Source organism: Thamnophis sirtalis, unplaced genomic scaffold (assembly GCF_051295495.1).
Source record: "Thamnophis sirtalis isolate CommonGarterSnake01/CBP01778 unplaced genomic scaffold, rThaSir2_p1.2 scaffold_17, whole genome shotgun sequence".
Taxonomy (NCBI): Eukaryota; Metazoa; Chordata; class Lepidosauria; order Squamata; family Natricidae; genus Thamnophis; species Thamnophis sirtalis.
In genome coordinates, this window is record NW_028261397.1 from 1,991,310 (window position 1) to 2,009,832 (window position 18,523).

At 53.9% G+C, this 18,523-nt stretch overlaps 1 protein-coding gene across 1 annotated transcript; it reads left to right on the forward strand.

The window, feature by feature from the left end:
- The first annotated feature begins 3,637 nt into the window (after positions 1–3,637).
- NUFIP2 (nuclear FMR1 interacting protein 2) lies at positions 3,638–17,474 on the forward strand. The gene is made up of 4 exons (XM_087702827.1): positions 3,638–3,818; positions 12,634–14,379; positions 15,822–15,854; positions 17,138–17,474. Exons 1-4 carry the CDS (start codon positions 3,734–3,736, stop codon positions 17,344–17,346), a joined length of 2,073 nt encoding a protein of 690 aa, XP_087558953.1. The 5' UTR covers positions 3,638–3,733; the 3' UTR covers positions 17,347–17,474.
- Positions 17,475–18,523: the final 1,049 nt, after the last annotated feature.

Consider the following 18,523-nt stretch of genomic DNA (forward strand, 5'->3'; position numbering starts at 1 on the left):
ATCTATTTTGATCCATAACGCACTCTGGGTGCCTCGATATATTTATCTGTCCTACATTTGCCACCTTCTCATCTCTCTCCTGGAGGTCTCTCTTAAATCCACCGTCAAAATGGATGAGGTTCAAACAGATTTCAGGATCGGGTTGATCACATTTATACATTCAATGATCATATTGATCATGCTCTAGTACAGTGTTTTTCAACCTTGGCAACTTGAAGATGTCTGGACTTCAACTCCCAGAATTCCCCAGCCAGCGAATGCTGGCTGGGGAATTCTGGGAGTTGAAGTCCAGACATCTTCAAGTTGCCAAGGTTGAAAAACACTGCTCTAGTAAACCGATATTAAATTTATGTTAATCCGTTGCCACGTTGATGTCGAAGTAGAAAGGTTCAGAGCCAGTGTTGTTCAAACTCGACAATTGGGAGCTGGGTGGACTTCAACTCCCAGAATTCCCTAGCTAGCATGGCCGGTTAGGGAATTCTGGGAGTTGAACTAAACTTAGCTTAAAATGCCAAGTTTGAAACGTACCCGTACAAACTTCCCTGCGGTAATCTGCTAGCTCCATGCCACACAAAATCCATTCCCTTCTTCCCATTTCTCCTAATTTCCCAAACGCAGAATAAATCTATTTCATTGCATAAACTCTGCTATTTTTAACCTCAAAGTAGCAGTCTTCAATAGGGTCCTTACCACGAAGCAAGATGGCGGCTAGGGCACTCTGGGAGTTGGAGTCCGTTTGTGGGAAAGCATGCTGGGCAGGGGATTCTGGGAGTTGGGAGTCCAACTCAACGTACGACCACAATCGAGCTCAACAGTTCTCTTGCTGAGCAAAACAGATCTAAGTCAGTTTTGCCCAGTTTTATGACTCTTCTTCTCCCCCCCCCGTTGTTAAGTGAATCACAGCACTTGCTGAGTGAGTAAGGTGGTTGTTAAGTTTAATCTGGCTTCTCGTGTGACTTGGGGCGCTATAACCGTCATAAATACGAGTCGGTCGATAAGCATCGGAATTCTGATCACGTGGAGATGGGACAACAGTTGTTAAGAGTCAGAAATAGTCACCAGAGGCATTTCAGTGCGGCTGTAACTTCCGTCACTAAATGAACTGTCGTAAGTCGAGGACTTACCTGCGCGGTGAGGCCTGGTCCATCACCCATCACGGACACTAAAATGTTTCTCGGTCACCATCATGGCATGGCGGAGCTCGACTTTAAAACTGCGGCCCTTCCTTTGGCGCAAACTCTCCCAAATCCCCCTGCCAGTCCAAGGTTGTAAAATGAGGTTACGGCTCACTTAATAACCGCTGTGCTTAGCAAGGGAAATGCTGGTTCCTATTTTTGTACCTAAATGAACTGTCATTTTAGTCCACTTGGCGGCTGTTCAAAGATAACATCACTGGAAAAAAGTAACTTGTTTCTCCATACTTAACGACCGTCGCAACCATCCCCGCAGTCACGTGATCAAAATCCAGAGGCTTGGCAACTGAGTTGTATTTATGGAAGTGGGGGGCTTAGAACCGGAGCCCCTAAGGAAAGAGACTGCCATGCCCATCACACTCCATCCTCAGTGGGGAGGGAGCGATGGGTTGGGCAGTCCCACCCTGCCCAAATGGGGAAAATGGGGAGGGGGCCTTGGAGCTGGTCTTTCCCCAAGGACTGCCATGCCCATCATCCTCCATCCTCAGTGGGGAGGGAGCGATGGGCTGGGGAGCCCCGTCCCATCCCATCCCTTTGCCAAATGGGGAGGGTCCGCCTTGCCCATCAGCCTCCTTCCTGGAGGGGAGTGATGGGCTTCTGGAATGGAGGAGGAGGAGGGCTTGGAACCGGAGCCCCCTAAGGAAAGAGATTACAATGCCCATCATCCTCAGTGGGGAGGGAGTGATGGGATGGGCAGTCCCATCCCATCCGCTGGGAAAATGGGGAGGGGACCTTGGAGGTGCCCATCAGCCTTCTTCCTGGAGGAGAGCGATGGGCTTCGGATGTCTGGGATGGAGGATCCCCCTAAGGAAAGAGACTACCATGCCCATCATCCTCAGTGGGGAGGGAGCGATGGGCTGGGGAGCCCCGTCCCATCCCATCCCTTTGCCAAATGGGGAGGGTCCGCCCTGCCCATCAGCCTCCTCCTTGGAGGAGAGCGATGGGCTTCTGGGATGGAGGAGGAGGCTTGGAACCGCAGCCCCCTAAGGAAAGAGACTACCATGCCCATCATCCTCAGTGGGGAGGGAGTGATGGGATGGGCAGTCCCATCCCATCCGCTGGGAAAATGGGGAGGGGACCTTGGAGGTGGTCTTCCCCAAGGACTGCCATGCCCATCAACCTCCATCCTCAGTGGGGAGGGAGCGATGGGCTGGGGAGTCCCATCCCATCCCTTTGCCAAATGGGGAGGGTCTGCCTTGCCCATCAGCCTCCTTCCTGGAGGAGAGCGATGGGCTTTGGAGTCCCACTGCACTGTCTGGGATGGAGGAGGAGGAGGAGGAGGGCTTGGAACCGGAGCCCCCTAAGGAAAGAGACTACCATGCCCATCATCCTCAGTGGGGAGAGAACGATGGGCTGGGCAGTTCCGTCCCATCCCCTCCCTTTGCCAAACGGAGAGGGTCCGCCCTGCCCATCAGCCTCCTCCTTGGAGGAGAGCGATGGGCTTCTGGGATGGAGGAGGAGGAGGCTTGGAACCGGAACCCCCTAAGGAAAGAGACTACCATGCCCATCATCCTCAGTGGGGAGGGAGCGATGGGATGGGCAGTCCCATCCCATCTGCTGGGAAAATGGGGAGGGGGCCTTGGAGCTGGTCCTTCCCCAAGGACTGCCATGCCCATCATCCTCCATCCTCAGTGGGGAGGGAGCGATGGGCTGGGGAGTCCCATCCCATCCCTTTGCCAAATGGAGAGGGGCCGCCCTGCCCATCAGCCTCCTTCCTGGAGGGGAGCGATGGGCTTCTGGGATGGAAGAAAAGGAGGGCTTGGAACCGGAGCCCCCTAAGGAGAGAGACTACCATGCCCATCATCCTCAGTGGGGAGGGAGCGATGGGCTGGGGAGTCCCGTCCCATCCCTTTGCCAAATGGGGAGGGTCCGCCGTGCCCATCAGCCTCCTTCCTGGAGGAGAGCGATGGGCTTCAGAGTCCCACTGCACTGTCTGGGATGGAGGAGGAGGAGGAGGGCTTGGAACCGGAGCCCCCTAAGGAGAGAGACTACCATGCCCATCATCCTCAGTGGGGAGAGAGCGATGGGCTGGGGAGCCCCATTCCATCCCATCCTTTTGCCAAATGGGGAGGGTCCGCCCTGCCCATCAGCCTCCTTCCTGGAGGGGAGCGATGGGCTTCTGGGATGGAAGAAAAGGAGGGCTTGGAACCGGAGCCCCCTAAGGAGAGAGACTACCATGCCCATCATCCTCAGTGGGGAGCGAGGGATGGGCAGGGGAATCCCATCCCACCCCTTTGCCAAACGGGGAGGAGCCGCCCCGCCCACCGCCCTCCTCTCCCCCCGCCCTCTTCCCAGGAGCTGCGGCGCTGCCCGCTGTCCACGTCCGCCGGGGGCGAGGGGCGTGTCCGGTGGGCGGGGCGTGGGCGTGCCCGGCGCTGGGGCAGCGAAGGGCGGGGGAGGAGGAGGAGGAGGAGCGGCTCCCCCTCCCTCCCCTGCCTGGGCGGGGCCGGAAGTGGCGGCGGCGGCGGCGGCCTCCCTTCCGCGCCAGGAGAGCCGGGGGTGGCGGGCGGGCGCGCAGGCGGAAGGGCGGCCGGTGCCCGATGGAGGCGCCCCCCGCGCCGCTCCGCTTCCACGGCCAGGGCCGGCCCCCCGGAGCCCCGCCCGCAGACGGACGCCGAGCAGCAGGTCTGAGGGGGGGAAGGGAGGGGCGGAATGGGGGGAGGGGAGGAGGAGGAGGAGCCGGGCTCGCCCCCCCCCCCCCGCAAACGCCCCCCCCCGCCGCCTCAGAGTCCCCGCCGACACCGGCGCCATGTTGGGCGGGCGGGAAGGAAGGAAGGAAGGAGGGCGGCCTTCTCTCTCTCTGAGGGGAAAGGAGGCCTCCTCGGGAGGAGACGCGGGCCTGCTCTGGGCGGAGGGAGGGAGGGAGCCTGGGAGACCCACGTCCGTCTGGAGGGGAGCGGGAGGCCCCTCTGAGGGGAGGGAGGGAGGGAGCGCTGGACTACGAGGCCCAGGAGGCCCCGCGCGCCCGGCCCAGGGCTTCTAGGAATGGGAGGCCGCTTCTCCCGAAGCAAGATGGCGGCGGGGGCATTCTGGGAGTTGGAGTCCGTTTGTGGGAAAGCATGCTGGGCAGGGGATTCTGGGACTTGGAGTCCGCCCCATCGAAGCAAGATGGCGGCTTGGGCATTCTGGGAGTTGGAGTCCGTCTGTGGGAAAGCATGCTGGGCAGGGGATTCTGGGAGTTGGAGTCCCCCCTCTCAAAGCAAGATGGCGGCTTGGGCACTCTGGGAGTTGGAGTCCATTTGTAGGAAAGCATACTGGGCAGGGGATTCTGGGACTTGGAGTTCGACCCATCGAAGCAAGATGGCGGCTGAGGGATTCTGGGAGTTGGAGTCCGTTTGTAGGAAAGCATGCTGGGTGGGGGATTCTGGGAGTTGGAGTCCACCCCTCTCGAAGCAAGATGGCGGCTAGGGCATTCTGGGAGTTGGAGTCCGTTTGTAGGAAAGCATGCTGGGTGGGGGATTCTGGGAGTTGGAGTCCACCCCTCTCGAAGCAAGATGGCGGCTAGGGCATTCTGGGAGTTGGAGTCCGTTTGTAGGAAAGCATGCCGGGTGGGGGATTCTGGGAGTTGGAGTCCACCCCTCTCGAAGCAAGATGGCGGCTAGGGCATTCTGGGAGTTGGAGTCCGTCTGTGGGAAAGCATGCTGGGCAGGGGATTCTGGGGGTTGGAGTCCACCCCTCTTGAAGCAAGATGGCGGCGGGGGCATTCTGGGAGTTGGAGTCCGTTTGTGGGAAAGCATGCTGGGTGGGGGATTCTGGGAGTTGGAGTCCACCCCTCTCGAAGCAAGATGGCGGCAGGGGCATTCTGGGAGTTGGAGTCCGTTTGTGGGAAAGCATGCTGGGTGGGGGATTCTGGGAGTTGGAGTCCCCCCTCTCAAAGCAAGATGGCGGCTTGGGCATTCTGGGAGTTGGAGTCCGTTTGTAGGAAAGCATGCTGGGCAGGGGATTCTGGGAGTTGGAGTCCACCCCTCTCGAAGCAAGATGGCAGCTGAGGGATTCTGGGACTTGGAGTCCATTTATATTAAAGCAGGAGTCTCCAAACCTGGCCACTTATGGACTTCAACTCCCAGAATTCTCCAGCCAGCATGGTTTAATATAAGCAGAGCTGGCTGGAGAATTCTGGGAGTTGAAGTCCACAAGTCTTTAAAGTTGCCAAGTTTGGGGAGCCCTGCATTAAAGCATGCTGGTTGGGGGATTCCGGGACGTTGAGGCCATCCCCCCCCCTCTTAAGGGGGCTGGGGGTTTTGGGGAGCTGGAGCCCATTTATTTTAAAGCATGTTAGATGGGGGATTGTGGGAGTTGGAACCCACCCAACAATTCTTAAACCTGTCAAGGGTGTGAAACGCTGGATAGGCCTCCTCCAAGAGGACCAGTCCCTTACCTGGCCTTTCAAATCTCTCAACTGGAGCCACAAACCACCTAGCATCCTTCTGGAAGGGGGTTGAGGTCTCCGTTACCCATCTCCTTTTTCGTGGAGTGGAATGGATTCTTCCCCAAAAATATTCATCCAACCAAATTCCTGGGCGTGGCTTAGAACAGGTTTTTTTTTTTTTTACAAATTAGGCACCTTTTAGAGAGGTGGACTTCAACTCCCAGAATCCCCTAGCCAGCTGGCAATGCCCCAAACCCAACACATTAGGCTGTGTTAACAAGAGTCCAGTCCATTACGGTAGAGGCCTCCAAATTTGGCAACTTTTAAGACTTGTGGACTTCAGCTCCCAGAATTCCCTGGTTAGCCATGTTAGCTACGGAATTCTGGGAGTTGAAGTCCAGAAGTCTTAAAAGTTGCCAAGTTTGGTGAGCCCTGCCTTTAAGGGAACCTATGTTTTTTGGGGGAGAGGAGGGGGGGGATATCAGCCGTTGTAGCCATGTGGCCCTTTGGGGGAGAGGAAGAGCATATTTTATGCATGGCAGGGGCTTGTGAACTCAGCCCCTTGCGCGCAACCAGCTTCGATGCAACTCAACTGCAGGGTTGTTGTGGGATTAAAATGCTCAGACCAGATACTTTGAAAAAACATTGGCTCAGACCCAACTGGTAGAGCTCGGAGGCCTCCCACCCCTTGTGCTGTGTTGTCACTGTTGGGCAGGGATTGTCGGGTCCCTATTTTGTGTGGTTAGCACAAGCGCATAAATCTCAGAGAGGCCACGGACGAGTGTTGTGTCGCAAGAGTGTTGTGTTACAAAGATCACCTGAAGAAATCCGGCTACCACCTGGTTCGCACACTGGGCTGAATGTCGTAATGCGGCCTGTTCGTTTTTCTTTGCGTTGTGTGTTTGTGCGAACCAGCCCACTTGTGGTTTGTCGACCAGGCGTGTGGCTCCTTATCATTCCAGCCAGTTTGGGATCAGTTGTTAAAAAGAGTTTCCCACTGCAATCCTTGACTTACGATCCCAATTTAGTCTACAATGCCTGTTGCTAAGTGAGACATTTGTTAAGTGAGCTTTTCCCCCATTTTACCACCTTTTTTCCTCACAGTGGTTAAATGAATCTCTGCAGTGGTTAAGTCAGTCACCCGGTCGCTAAGTGAATCTGGCTTCCCCCTTGTCTTTGCTTATCAGAAGGTTCACAAAAGGGGATCACGTGACCCTGGGACGCTGCAACCGTCATAAATATGAGTCATTTGCCAGGCATACGAATTTCGACCACTGGAATGCTGCAATGGTCGTAAGTGTGAAAACCGGTCATAAGTCCGGGTTTCTTGGTGCCATTGTAACTTCAGATGGTTGTAAGTTGAAGACAACTTGTATACATTCAAAAATGTCTGGATTTTAATGGCATTTTGTGGGATGAAAATGGATCTAGGAGATCCTGAGTTTAGACTTACATGCAGGGGTCTCCAACCTTCGCCACTTTAAGACTTGTGGATTTCAACTCCCAGAATTCCAAATCTGGCTGGGGAATTCTGGGAGTTGAAGTCCTAAAGCGAAGCTGGCTGGGGAATTCTGGGAGTTGAAGTCCTAAAGCAAAGCCGGCTGGGGAATTCTGGGAGTTGAAGTCCTAAAGCAAAGCTGGCTGGGGAATTCTGGGAGTTGAAGTCCTAAAGCGAAGCTGGCTGGGGAATTCTGGGAGTTGAAGTCCTAAAGCGAAGCTGGCTGGGGAATTCTGGGAGTTGAAGTCCTAAAGCGAAGCTGGCTGGGGAATTCTGGGAGTTGAAGTCCTAAAACAAAGCTGGCTGGGGAATTCTGGGAGTTGAAGTCCGGACATCTTCAAGTTGCCAAGGTTGAGAAACACTGCCTTAAAACTGTTAAAATATTGATTTGAGTCCAAACGAAGTTTCATTAAATCACTTCTCTTTATGGGAGATGCTGGGGCACTCTGAGCTTGGAGGTTTTCTTGCAGACGTTTCATGACCAAACTAGGTAATATCACCAGTGCAAGAAGGGGGGTTGTGGGGAGGAGGAGGAGGACTGTGGGGTCCTTGGTGCTCCTTGAGCTTGGAGGTTTTCTTGCAGACGTTTCATGACCAAACTAGGTAACATCATCAGTGCAAGAAGACTACCCAGCTCAGAGAGCACCAAGAACCCCCACAGTTCTCCCCCAACCCCCGTATAGCACTGATGATGCTGCCGAGATGGGTAATGAAATGTCTTCCAGAGAGCATCAAGGACCCAGTCTTCCTCTTCTTCCCCCCCTCTTTTCCTCTGCCTCTTCCTTTCCCCCTTCTTCTCCTCTCCTCCTCTTCTCTTCCTCCTCCTCCTCTGCAAATCCCTGATGATGTTACTGAGATGGGTAATGAGATGGAAGAATGCAAGAAAACCACTCGGAGAGCACCAAGGACTCCCCAATCCTTTTCCTCCAAATATTCTATTATTGATACCCATAACGATGTTTTTTGGGCCTTCAGTATTAGCCCAAGAAATGTTTTTTTGACCTGGGGCAAAGCAACGAGACTCCCACTCTCATCATCCTTTGCCAGCCTGGCAGTTGAGGCTGCTGGATGTTGTGGTCCAACCCCTCTAAAGGAGACAAGGATGGTGCTTTATTTATTTCCTATGTTTGGCTCCCAAACTCTGAAAGGGTTTTTGACAGTCCGGGGTGGGGTGGGGGGGCTTCTCAACTTCTTTGCAGTTTTTAAAAACGGGCGGATTTCAATCCCCAGAATTCCCCAGCCGGCAGAGCTCAGCTTCCCATCAGCAGAAGAGATTGGATCCTTCTCTAAAATAATTTTGTGTAGGCCTCACAATCCAGAAAGTCCTCCTGGGAGCTTCATGACTAAAGAAAGCTGTGTGTTAACTTCACGTCTCACAAGTCACGTCCAAACCATTAAAAGCCTTATTTTAAATGCTCTTCCCCCCCCCCCCCTAACTGCTATGGGGAGGAAAAGTCTCAGTCGCTCTTGAAACGAGAGAGCGGTTCCGTTTGCGGGGATTTGAACTGGGCAGAAGCCATAATGTTACAGGCCGTTTGGTTCAACTTCGCGACTGTCCAAAGTTACAACGGAACTGGGGAGGGGGAGGGAAGTGATTTAGGACCAGTCCTCACACCTACGACCGTCACAGATTACCGACTTGAGGAAGGGTTTCAAGTTTTAAAAAAAATAAAGGATAAATCTCTCACATAAGCGGCGAATTGTGCAATTACAGTAAATGTTTTACTGCAACCAGCAGCAGTGTTGAAATCCTTGGATGTTTTTCAGGGCTGGAAAAATTGCACAGAGATTGTAAGCTTTCTGTGGTTGCTTTATTTATAACTGTTTTGATTGTATTCTTAAAGGTTTCGTTTTTAAGTTCAGATAGTCCTCGACCTACGTCCATAATTGAGCCCAAAATTTATGTTGCTAAGTGAGACATTTGTTGAGTGAGTTTTGCCCCATTTTACGACCCTTTCTTGCCACGGTTGTCATCAACGTAGTCACCAAGTTAGTAACCCGGTTGTTAAATGAATCTGGCTTCCTACTTGTCAGAAAGTCGCAAAGGGGCATCACGTCACCCTGGGATGCTGCGACTGTCATAAATGTGAGCCAGTTACAATACAATGCAATAGCAGAGTTGGAAGGGACCTTGGAGGTCTTCTAGTCCAACCCGCTGCCTAGGCAGGAGACCCTATACCGTTCCAGACAAATGGCTATCCAACATCTTCTTAAAGACTTCCAGTGTTGGGGCATTCACAACTTCTGGAGGCAACTTCTGTTCCACTGATTAATTGTTCTAACTGTCAGGAAATTCCTCCTTAGTGCTAAGTTGCTTCTCTCCTTGATTAGTTTCCACCCATTGCTTCTTGTTCTACCCTCAGGTGCCTTGGAGAATAGTTTGACTCCCTCTTCTTTGGGGCAACCCCTGAGATATCGGAAGACTGCTATCATGTCTCCCTTGGTCCTGGACAAAGTTGCTCGGTTTCGGTCGGATTTGGACTCCACCTTTGCAGAGCCAGCAGAGGCACGAGAGGATGATTTGGTTGACCATCGCTGGGTTGAGTTTCAGGATGTTACTTCCGGGGACGTGGACAAGGCCATGAGGGCTGTGAGTGCCTCCACCTGCGTACTGGACCCGTGTCCCTCCTGGCTGGTTGCTAACAGCAGGGAGGTGACACGGAGCTGGATCCAAGCGGTTATTACCGCCTCGCTTCGGGAGGGGCACTTCCCCGCCGCACTTAAAACGGCGGTGGTGAGACCCCTCCTGAAGAAACCATCTTTGGATCCAGCCGTACTTAACAACTATCGTCCAGTCTCCAACCTCCCCTTTATTGGGAAGGTTGTTGAGAAGGTGGTGGCCTACCAGCTCCAGCGGTCCTTGGAGGAAGCCGATTACCTGGACCCCTTCCAGTCCGGCTTCAGACCTGGTTACAGCACAGAAACCGCTTTGGTCGCATTGACCGATGATCTCTGGAGAGCCAGGGATGGAGGCCATTCCTCCATCTTGGTTCTCCTCGACCTCTCGGCGGCTTTCGATACCATCGACCATGGTATCCTTCTGCGACGACTGCGGGAGGTGGGGGTGGGAGGCACTGTTTTACAGTGGTTCTCCTCCTACCTCTCGGACAGGTCGCAGTCGGTGTTGGTCGGGGGTCAGAGATCGACCACGAGGCCCCTATCATATGGGGTGCCGCAGGGGTCGGTCCTGTCCCCCGTACTATTTAACATCTACATGAAACCGCTGGGCGAGATCATTCGGAGGCACGGGATAAGATACCACCAATATGCGGACGATACGCAGCTGTATCTGTCCGCCCCGTGCCAACTCAATGAAGCGGTGGACGTGATGAGCCGGGGTCTTGAAGCCGTTAGGGACTGGATGCGGGCTAACAAGCTTGTACTCAACCCAGAAAAGACCGAGTGGCTGTTGTGTTTCCCTCCCAAAAATTTGGCTAGTGTTCCAACGATCAGGCTGGGGGGTCAAAATTTACACCCCTCAGACAGGGTTCGCAACTTGGGAGTCCTCCTGGACCCACAGCTGACTTTTGATCATCACCTGTCGGCTGTGACCAGGGGGGCATTTGCCCAGGTTCGCCTGGTGCGCCAGTTGCGACCCTACCTGAATCGGGAGGCTCTCACAACAGTCACTCGCGCCCTCGTGACCTCTAGGCTGGAATACTGCAACGTGCTCTACATGGGGCTGCCCTTGAAGAGCATTCGGCGGCTTCAGCTAGTCCAGAATGCGGCCGCGCGAGTGATCGTGGGTGCACCTCGGTTCGCCCACATAACACCTATCCTCCGCGAGCTGCACTGGCTACCTGTTGGCCTCCGTGTGCACTTCAAGGTGCTTCTTACTACCTATAAAGCCCTTCATGGTAGTGGATCTGCGTACTTGGGAGACCGCCTTCTGCCAATTACCTCCTCCCGACCCATAAGATCCCACAGATTAGGCCTCCTCCGAGTGCCATCTGCCAGCCAGTGTCGGCTGGCAACTACGCGGAGGAGAGCCTTTTCTGTAGCAGCTCCGACCCTCTGGAACGATCTCCCCGTGGGGATTCGTACCCTCACCACCCTTCAGACCTTCCGCACAGCCCTCAAGATCTGGCTATCCCGCCAGGCCTGGGGGTAAAGATCATAGTTTGCCCCCGCCCGAATGTTGAATGAATGTTGTTTGATCTTAACTACACACTGTATTTTTATGTTATTGTATGTCTTCCCCTCCCATAAGTTGTTAGCCGCCCTGAGTCCCCCCAGGGAAAAGGGCGGCCTATAAATAAACACAACTGAACTGAACTGAACTGCTTGTCAGAAGGGGGAATCGCATCACCCTGGGACAGTGCAGCCGTCGTATATGTGAGTCAGTTGGCAAGCGTCTGAATTTCGATCACAGAACCGCGGCGGTTGTAAGTGTGAGAAAGGAGTCCCTTTTTTTTGGTCTCTGCACCCCCAGTTTCCTCGGGTGTCGTCTCCCAAATGCTGTTGGGGCCCCAGAAATTATTATTTTTGTTTGAAATTTATTATCTGCATCTTCTGGAGTCGCCTCCATTTGCACGAGAAACGCGTGGGGGATGAAAAGTCTTTGCGTCGGTCAGAATGTCCTCCTTCTTCTCGGCCTGCCCTTGATGGAAATCTGAGCAATGTCATAAAAAAAGGAACCAATGCTTCCATACCAAGCCCTCATTGATAGTTTGGGGTGACTGGTCTTGTTTCCCCTCAGAAAATTTTTTTTTTTGTTGTTTTCTTACATACCATTTTAAGTATAGATTCACATGATTCTTCTTCTTTACATTTATAATTCTTATACATTTATTATTTCGTTTGATAGGTTATAATACACAGTTTGGGTTGCTTTATTTACCATCCCTTCCTCCTGTTGTAACACCACCTTATTTTCCCTTTCTTTTCTCCCTCCCTCCTTTCTCTACTTTCTTCCTTCCTCCTCTCCTTCCCCTTCCTTCTTCCCTTTCCTCTCCCCTACTCCTACTCCTCTCTTTCTCTTCCTACCCTTTCTCTTTCTCTCCCTTCCACTCTCCTCTCCTTACCTCTTCCTTCCTTCCCTTAACTCTCCCCTACTCCTACTCTTCCTCTTCCCCTTCCTATCCTCTCTCCTTCTCTTTCTCTCCCTTCCACCCTCCTCTCCTTCCCCCTTCCTTCTTCCCTTCCCTCTCCCCTACTCCTCTCTTTCTCTTCCTACCCTCTCTCCTTCTCTCCCTTCCACTCTCCTCTCCTTATCTCTTCCTTCCTTCCCTTCCCTCTCCCCTACTCTTCCTCTTCCCCTTCCTACCCTCTCTCCTTCTCTTCCTCTCCCTTCCGCCATCCTCTCCTTACCTCTTCCTTCCTTCTCTCCTCTTCCTCTCCTCCTCTCTCCCTTTCTTTTTCTGTTGTTATAGGTGTCTCTTTCAAATCTATGTTTCCTTGGGATGGCATTTCCGCAAACCCAAACATCATTTCCTATTCCCTTAGCTTCGCTAATCTATCCTAACTATGTTTGTGTGTGTTTGTGTTTGTGTGTGTGTGTGTGTTTTGAATGCCTTCTTCAAACCAGAGATTATGTTGGAGACCTCTAATCTTCCGCTGTTTGCTTTCTGCAGATTATGGCGAACTCAATGGGACCGTTGGTGAACGAGACCCCTTCCTGACGTCTCCCGCTGCCGGTGACTTGTTTGCCCCCGTTTCCGGGGTTCCCAACGGCAGCCAGCCCGGCCAGGACCTGAGCCTGTCTCTCCAGCAGACGGCGAAAGGCGGCATGTTTGTCAAAGCTGGTCTGAAAACCAAGCCCTTCAGTTTGAAAAGCAGCCTGGACAGGAAGAACGAGCGATGCCACGAGAGCCGAGCCAGGGATGGTCCATCCTGGGACAAAGCCGAGATGCACCCCGTCCCCAACGGCATCGCGGCCAACGGCTCTGAGTACCTCGCCAACGGCTGCGTCGGCAAAGGGGCGGACAACGACGGCAGTGGCTCGGAGAGCGGCTACACCACACCCAAGAAGCGGAAAGGCCGGCGCAACAGCGTCAAGGGCTGCGAGAACCTGAGCTTGGGGCAGGAGAAGGTCGCACCCTGCAGCCCCGTCCCGGCCTTGAAGCTGGAGACGGACCCCTTTGGGGCCGACGGAGGGGACCCGAAGGCTGACCCTCGGCCGGACGGCCTGAAACCCGCTTGGAAGTGTGAACATCCGGGAGGCCTGGGGGTGGGCCGTGGGAAGCCGGGCGGAGTTGCTCCGGACATGCTCCGGAAGGCAGCGGAGGCCAAAGTCGGACAGGCCAGCAAGAAGTTTGAGGAGCGTCCCAAGGGGAAGCACGTCTTGGTGACGTCCTCGTCGAAGGAAGATTCTTGGACCCTGTTTAAGCCGCCACCGGTTTTCCCCGTGGATAACAGCAGCGCGAAGATCGTTCCCAAAATCAGTTATGCAAGCAAAGTGAAAGAGAACCTCAAGAAGGCTGTTCCTTCTCTCTCCTCCTCTTCCTCCTCCTCCTCTTCCTCCTCCTTATGTTCGTCTTCTGCGGGCGAGGCCCAAGTCCAGACCTCCAACCGCCTCTCCCAGGTCCCCATGTCCGCCATGAAGTCTGTTACATCGGCCAGCTTTTCCAACGGGCCCCTCTTGGCCGGGGCTGACCGCGGGGTGTGTCCGGCCGGGGTCCAGGCCCTGCTGGTACCAGCTGCTAGTACTGTCCTTTCGGCTTCTTCCAAACTGGCACCCCAGGACGCCAGTCCCTCTGCGGCCGCCATGGACCCACAGAAGGCGAGCCTTTTCATCTACCCGTCAAACATGCACGGCCTGTTCAGCGTGGCGGCCCAGGCCGAGGCTCCATTCCTGGCCATGCAGCAAAACCTAGGCGAGATCTTCCAGAATCAGTGGGGGTTATCCTTTATAAACGAGCCCAGCGCGGGCCCGGACGCCTCGCCCAGGAAGCCGACGGACACCAAGGCGGGCGAGGTGACCTTCCAGGGTTCCTCCTACCCCGCCGCGTCAGTTCCTCCTGCGGCCGAGACTCCTTCCACTGGACCCGAACAGCCGGCCTTCCCGAAGGCCTACGAGCTGGCCAGACGGACTAGTCCCCAGCTTTTGGGTGGACTCTTGAAGATGGGGGCCGCTGGGGAGGAGAGCGACCTACTGTTAGAGCCCCACTTGCCGGGGGGCCTGCCCCAGGCTGAGCTGGGGGCCCCGGGGACCTTTGTGTTCCTCGCCAAGGACTATCATCCCGGAGACAGTCGCCTGTCTTCGCCTACGAACACTTTCTTAGTCTCCACCAAAGAGCAGAGGCAGCCCGGCAGTCTAGAACGGAAAGCCAGCTGGGGGGAGTTCGACCTCCGGGCAGCTGTTCTATATCACATCCAAGGTAAGGTCTCCCGGGCTTCCTCCCCTCCCTGGGAGGGACTCCGTTCCCCATCAGCCCCGGCATTTTCTGGAGAACTGCAGTCCAGTTTGCGGTTTGGGCCCTACCCTCCAGGGTTGGCGTTGGGTCTCCCCGGGGTCTGGGAGCTGGAGAGGGCGAGCTGTTAATGCAGGTTATCCTCAGCTTGCAACCATAACGGAGCCCCCGATATTCCTGTTGATAAGCAAGACAGTCGTTAAGCGAGCCTTGCTCCGTTTTCCAAACTTTCTTGCCTCAGTTGTTAAGCGAATCACTGCAGTTGCTCTATCAGTAACCTGGTCGTTAAATGAATCCAGTTTCCCCGTTGACTTTGCCTGTCAGAAGGTTGCAAAAGGGAACCTCACGTGACCCCGATGGATGCTGCAACCGTCGTAAATACGAACCAGTGGCCGAGCGTCTGAATTTGGATCATGTGACCATGGAGACACTGCAAAGGTGGTGGCTCTGAATAACGGTCCTTTTTTTCCCCAGTGCCGTTGTAACTTTGAATCAACTGAAAATGGCTTCTACTGTACTGCCGCAAAATGGTTTCTACTGCACAGCACAGTGGAGCTGCCATGGTAACGGCTTCACAGTAGTCCACAAGGGGGCTCCCTCTCGTAGGGGGGAAAATCCAACATTAGAAATTACATTTGGTCCGGACATTTTCCCCCCTATAAATAAATACCGTATTTTTCGGAGTATAAGATGCACCTTTTCCCCCCAAAAAGAGGGAGAAAATCTGGGTGCGTCTTATGCACTGAATACAGCATTTTTGGCATCCCAAAACCCCACTTTCGAATGTTTTTGCAAAACTTTGCAAAAATGGCCGTGCAGAGCCTTTAGGAGGCTTGTAAAGTGCTCCTGGGGGCTGGGGAGGGCAGAAACGAGCAAAAAATGGGCTGTTTTTTGCTCGTTTTTGCCCCCCTCTCCCCCAGGAGCACTTTACAAGCCTCTTAAAGGCTATGCATGCCCTTTTTGGGGTGAAAAACCGGGTTTTGGGGAGGTCTGCAGAGTGCAAAACAATTGTTTTTTTTAATTTGCATCTTCAAAATATTGGTGTATGTTATACTCCGAGAAATACGGTACCAGGGCAAGGCAGGTTATCAGCTAGAACAGTGTTTCCCAAACTTGGCCACTTGAAGATGTCTGGACTTCAACTCCCAGAATTCCCCAGCAGTGGTTAGGACAGTGTTTCTCAACCTTGTCAACTTGAAGATGTCCGGACTTCAACTCCCAGAATTCCCCAGCCAGCATTCGCTGGCTGGGGAATTCTGGGAGTTGAAGTCCGGACATCTTCAAGTGGCCAAGTTTGGGAAACACTGAGCTAGATCATGAATAAGAGTCTACTTCGTGTCTTTGCAATACTAACCGGTTTCTCTCTCCCCCCCTCCCGCCCCCTTTTCCCCCCTCTTTCTTTCTTGCAGAAATGGAATCTCTTTGTAATTTGCAAAAGCGAGGTAAGATTTTCCAGGGATTTTCCTACGTTAGTCCTCTTAAAAAGGGAGGAAGCACATTGTTATTGCTGTTGGGGGGGGGGGGAGACAGTGGGACGTTTGGGGTGAAACACCGAGGGATCCTTTCTTAAGGATGTGTATCAAATCTGGTCCGGAAGCCAAGTGCGATCAGCCCCGTTTAAATCTTCCCACCTTGGCCTGTTTTCAAATTAAGTGCAAACCCAGTCACCTCTCTGGGGGAGCATAATGGGCCTTTTGGCAAGTGCCCGCCGTGCGCGAGCGCTTCGGGTTTGGCTCCTACATCTGGCACTCCCTTTCCCAATCATGTGGCCACGATTCCTTTAGAACTGGCTGCGGGGGCTCACTTCACCCCACGGCCAGCACCTGAGGGGATCCCCTTTAATGCAGGGTGTCTCCAAATTTGGCCACTTCGAGACCTGTGGACTTCAACTCCCAGAAGTCCCCAGCCAGCATTCTGGGAGTTGAAGTCCACAGGTCTCAAAGGGGCCAGGTTTGACTTAATGGAGCTTTGTTGGAATTCATTGTTGGAATGTATTTTTGTGCAACCGTTAGAGTAGTATTCAGCCAGTAGATGGCAGTGTTTATACAAGTTTGTCTCTATGGTATATACCAGGGTGTCAAGCTTGATTTCATTGACGGCCGCTTCAGAATTGTGCTTGACCTTGGGGTGGAGTGGGCAGGGTGAACGTGGCCAGGATGGGCATGACCAGCTCGACATCACTTGTGTCGGAGGCGCCCGTGGTGGCCCAAGTGCTCCGCCAGCAAAACAGGCTCCTGAGCTCTGGTTTTGGCTGCGACAGCTTCCTGCATCCCTCTGCCAGCATAAACAGAGTTGGGAGATCCGCCTGCGAGCTCCATTTTCACTGGCAGAGCCACCACGGGCTGGTCCTTTGCTGTTTATAGGACGGCCCCACGGGCCAGATCTAAGCACCCCTCTGGCCGGATCTGGGGCCCCGGGCCTTGAGTTTGACACCACTGGTATATGCTCTATGCTTTTTCGTTCTAAGTAGAGTTTCCTATTACAATTAAGACAGTTAAGCAGTAAAGGACATGGTGATTGTACTCTTTGTTTGATCTGTGGTGCTATATATAAACAGAATTTCTAATAAGTGGACCCTTGATCATACGGGCTGACTGGACCACGGCTGGGTTTGGGGCATCGCTGATCTTTGCTAATGCTGGAATCGGGGGGAGGGGGGTGTATGCGCTGCAGGAGTGACACGCCGGACGTCCGGTTCACTCGGACTCTGTTCTTTCTTTTCCAGACCCAAAACGGATAATCACTTACGCCGAAGCCCTGGACACCCCAGCACCTGAGCAGCAGCAGCAGCCCATGACGGTTTCCGCTGGTCCCGTGGTCAGCCCCCGTGCCCCATCCCTGAATGGCGCCGCTGGACTGCTCTGGTCACCCGAATCTGAACTGCAGATGTGTCTGTGTGTGTGTCTGTTTGTATACCGATGCACACCCGCCTGACACAATCCCTCTTCTGGGCTTGACGAAACTCCCTACCAAGCTGGCAAGAGACTTCCCTGTGATTATTTAAACCCCACTTCCGAATGTCCGGATCTTTCCTGATGTCTCGTCCCGTTCTCCCCCCCCCTCCCCCAGTTTCATTTTTGTTTTCCTTTCTCCCCCCCCCCCCCCCCGTTAAAATGAAACCAGAGGTGGGTTAGAGAGACTTCGCTTGTCCCGTAGCTCGGAGCATCGCGAGCAGAAGCGTGTCAGGTTTTGTCGTCGCGTTTTCCGGGGGGGGGGTGTGTGGGAAGAGGCTTTGCAATCATTGGTAACACACTAACCAGGAGGAAGCTCTTCCTCACCCCCACTTTTCTTCCCTGGGAGTGGCTGGGGGGGGCGGGGGGTGAGCAGGAATTCATCTTGGATCTGCGCGTCTCCCCAACCACACTGCTCCCCCCACCCCACCCCAAAAAAAGGAAGGGAAAAATTGTGGAAATTCAGCCAGTTGCCAAATTAGCGGGTTCCCCCTGTGGGGTGGAGGGGTGGTGGGGGGACACACGGTGTTTTCGCTAAGATATATCCGCCCTTCGAACCCCTCGACCGCGGTTGGCGGGGAGGTGAGGAAGGGGCCTTTTGTTTCTTAATACGGAATCCAGGGTTGGGGTCTGTGCCTGTGTGTCTGTGGGCCGAGAGAGAGAGAGAGAGAGAACAAGAGGAAGGGGGAGCACAAAGGCCCTCAAGGGGGGGGTCTCCTTCCATCCTTTGAATGCTGGGATTCCCCCTCCCCACCCCAAAAAACACCTGGATCTATTCTGAGTTTGGCTGGGGATCCTTTAGTGGAGATTCAAAGCTTTTTTCTTCTTCTTGCTAACAGTGTGCATTGCGTGTGTGAATGCCTGGACCTCTACACACCACACACACACACACACACACACACACACAGACACACGATGCAGGTAGTAACTGGTGTGGAAATTAATTTATAAAAGGAAAAATCAAACCAGCTGCTCTCCCTCCCTCCCCCCTGTGTGTGTGTGTGTTGTGTGTGTGTGTGTGCCTCCCCTTCACTCACCCCCCCACCCCGCAGCCTGCTTTTTCACTCTGGTGGTAACTCTGGACTGCTTCTCCCCCCCCACCCCCTTGAAGGGAGGGGGGTCTTCTGAGGAGGGTCTCCGGATTTCTTCGGGTTATGGAG

Coding starts and splice junctions, on each gene's coding strand:
- NUFIP2 (XM_087702827.1), top strand. CDS start 3,734: ATGGAGGCGCCCCCCGCGCCGCTCCGCTTCCACGGCCAGGGCCGGCCC. Junction 3,819..12,633: donor AGACGGACGCCGAGCAGCAG/GTCTGAGGGGGG, acceptor TGCTTTCTGCAG/ATTATGGCGAACTCAATGGG. Junction 14,380..15,821: donor TGTTCTATATCACATCCAAG/GTAAGGTCTCCC, acceptor TCTTTCTTGCAG/AAATGGAATCTCTTTGTAAT.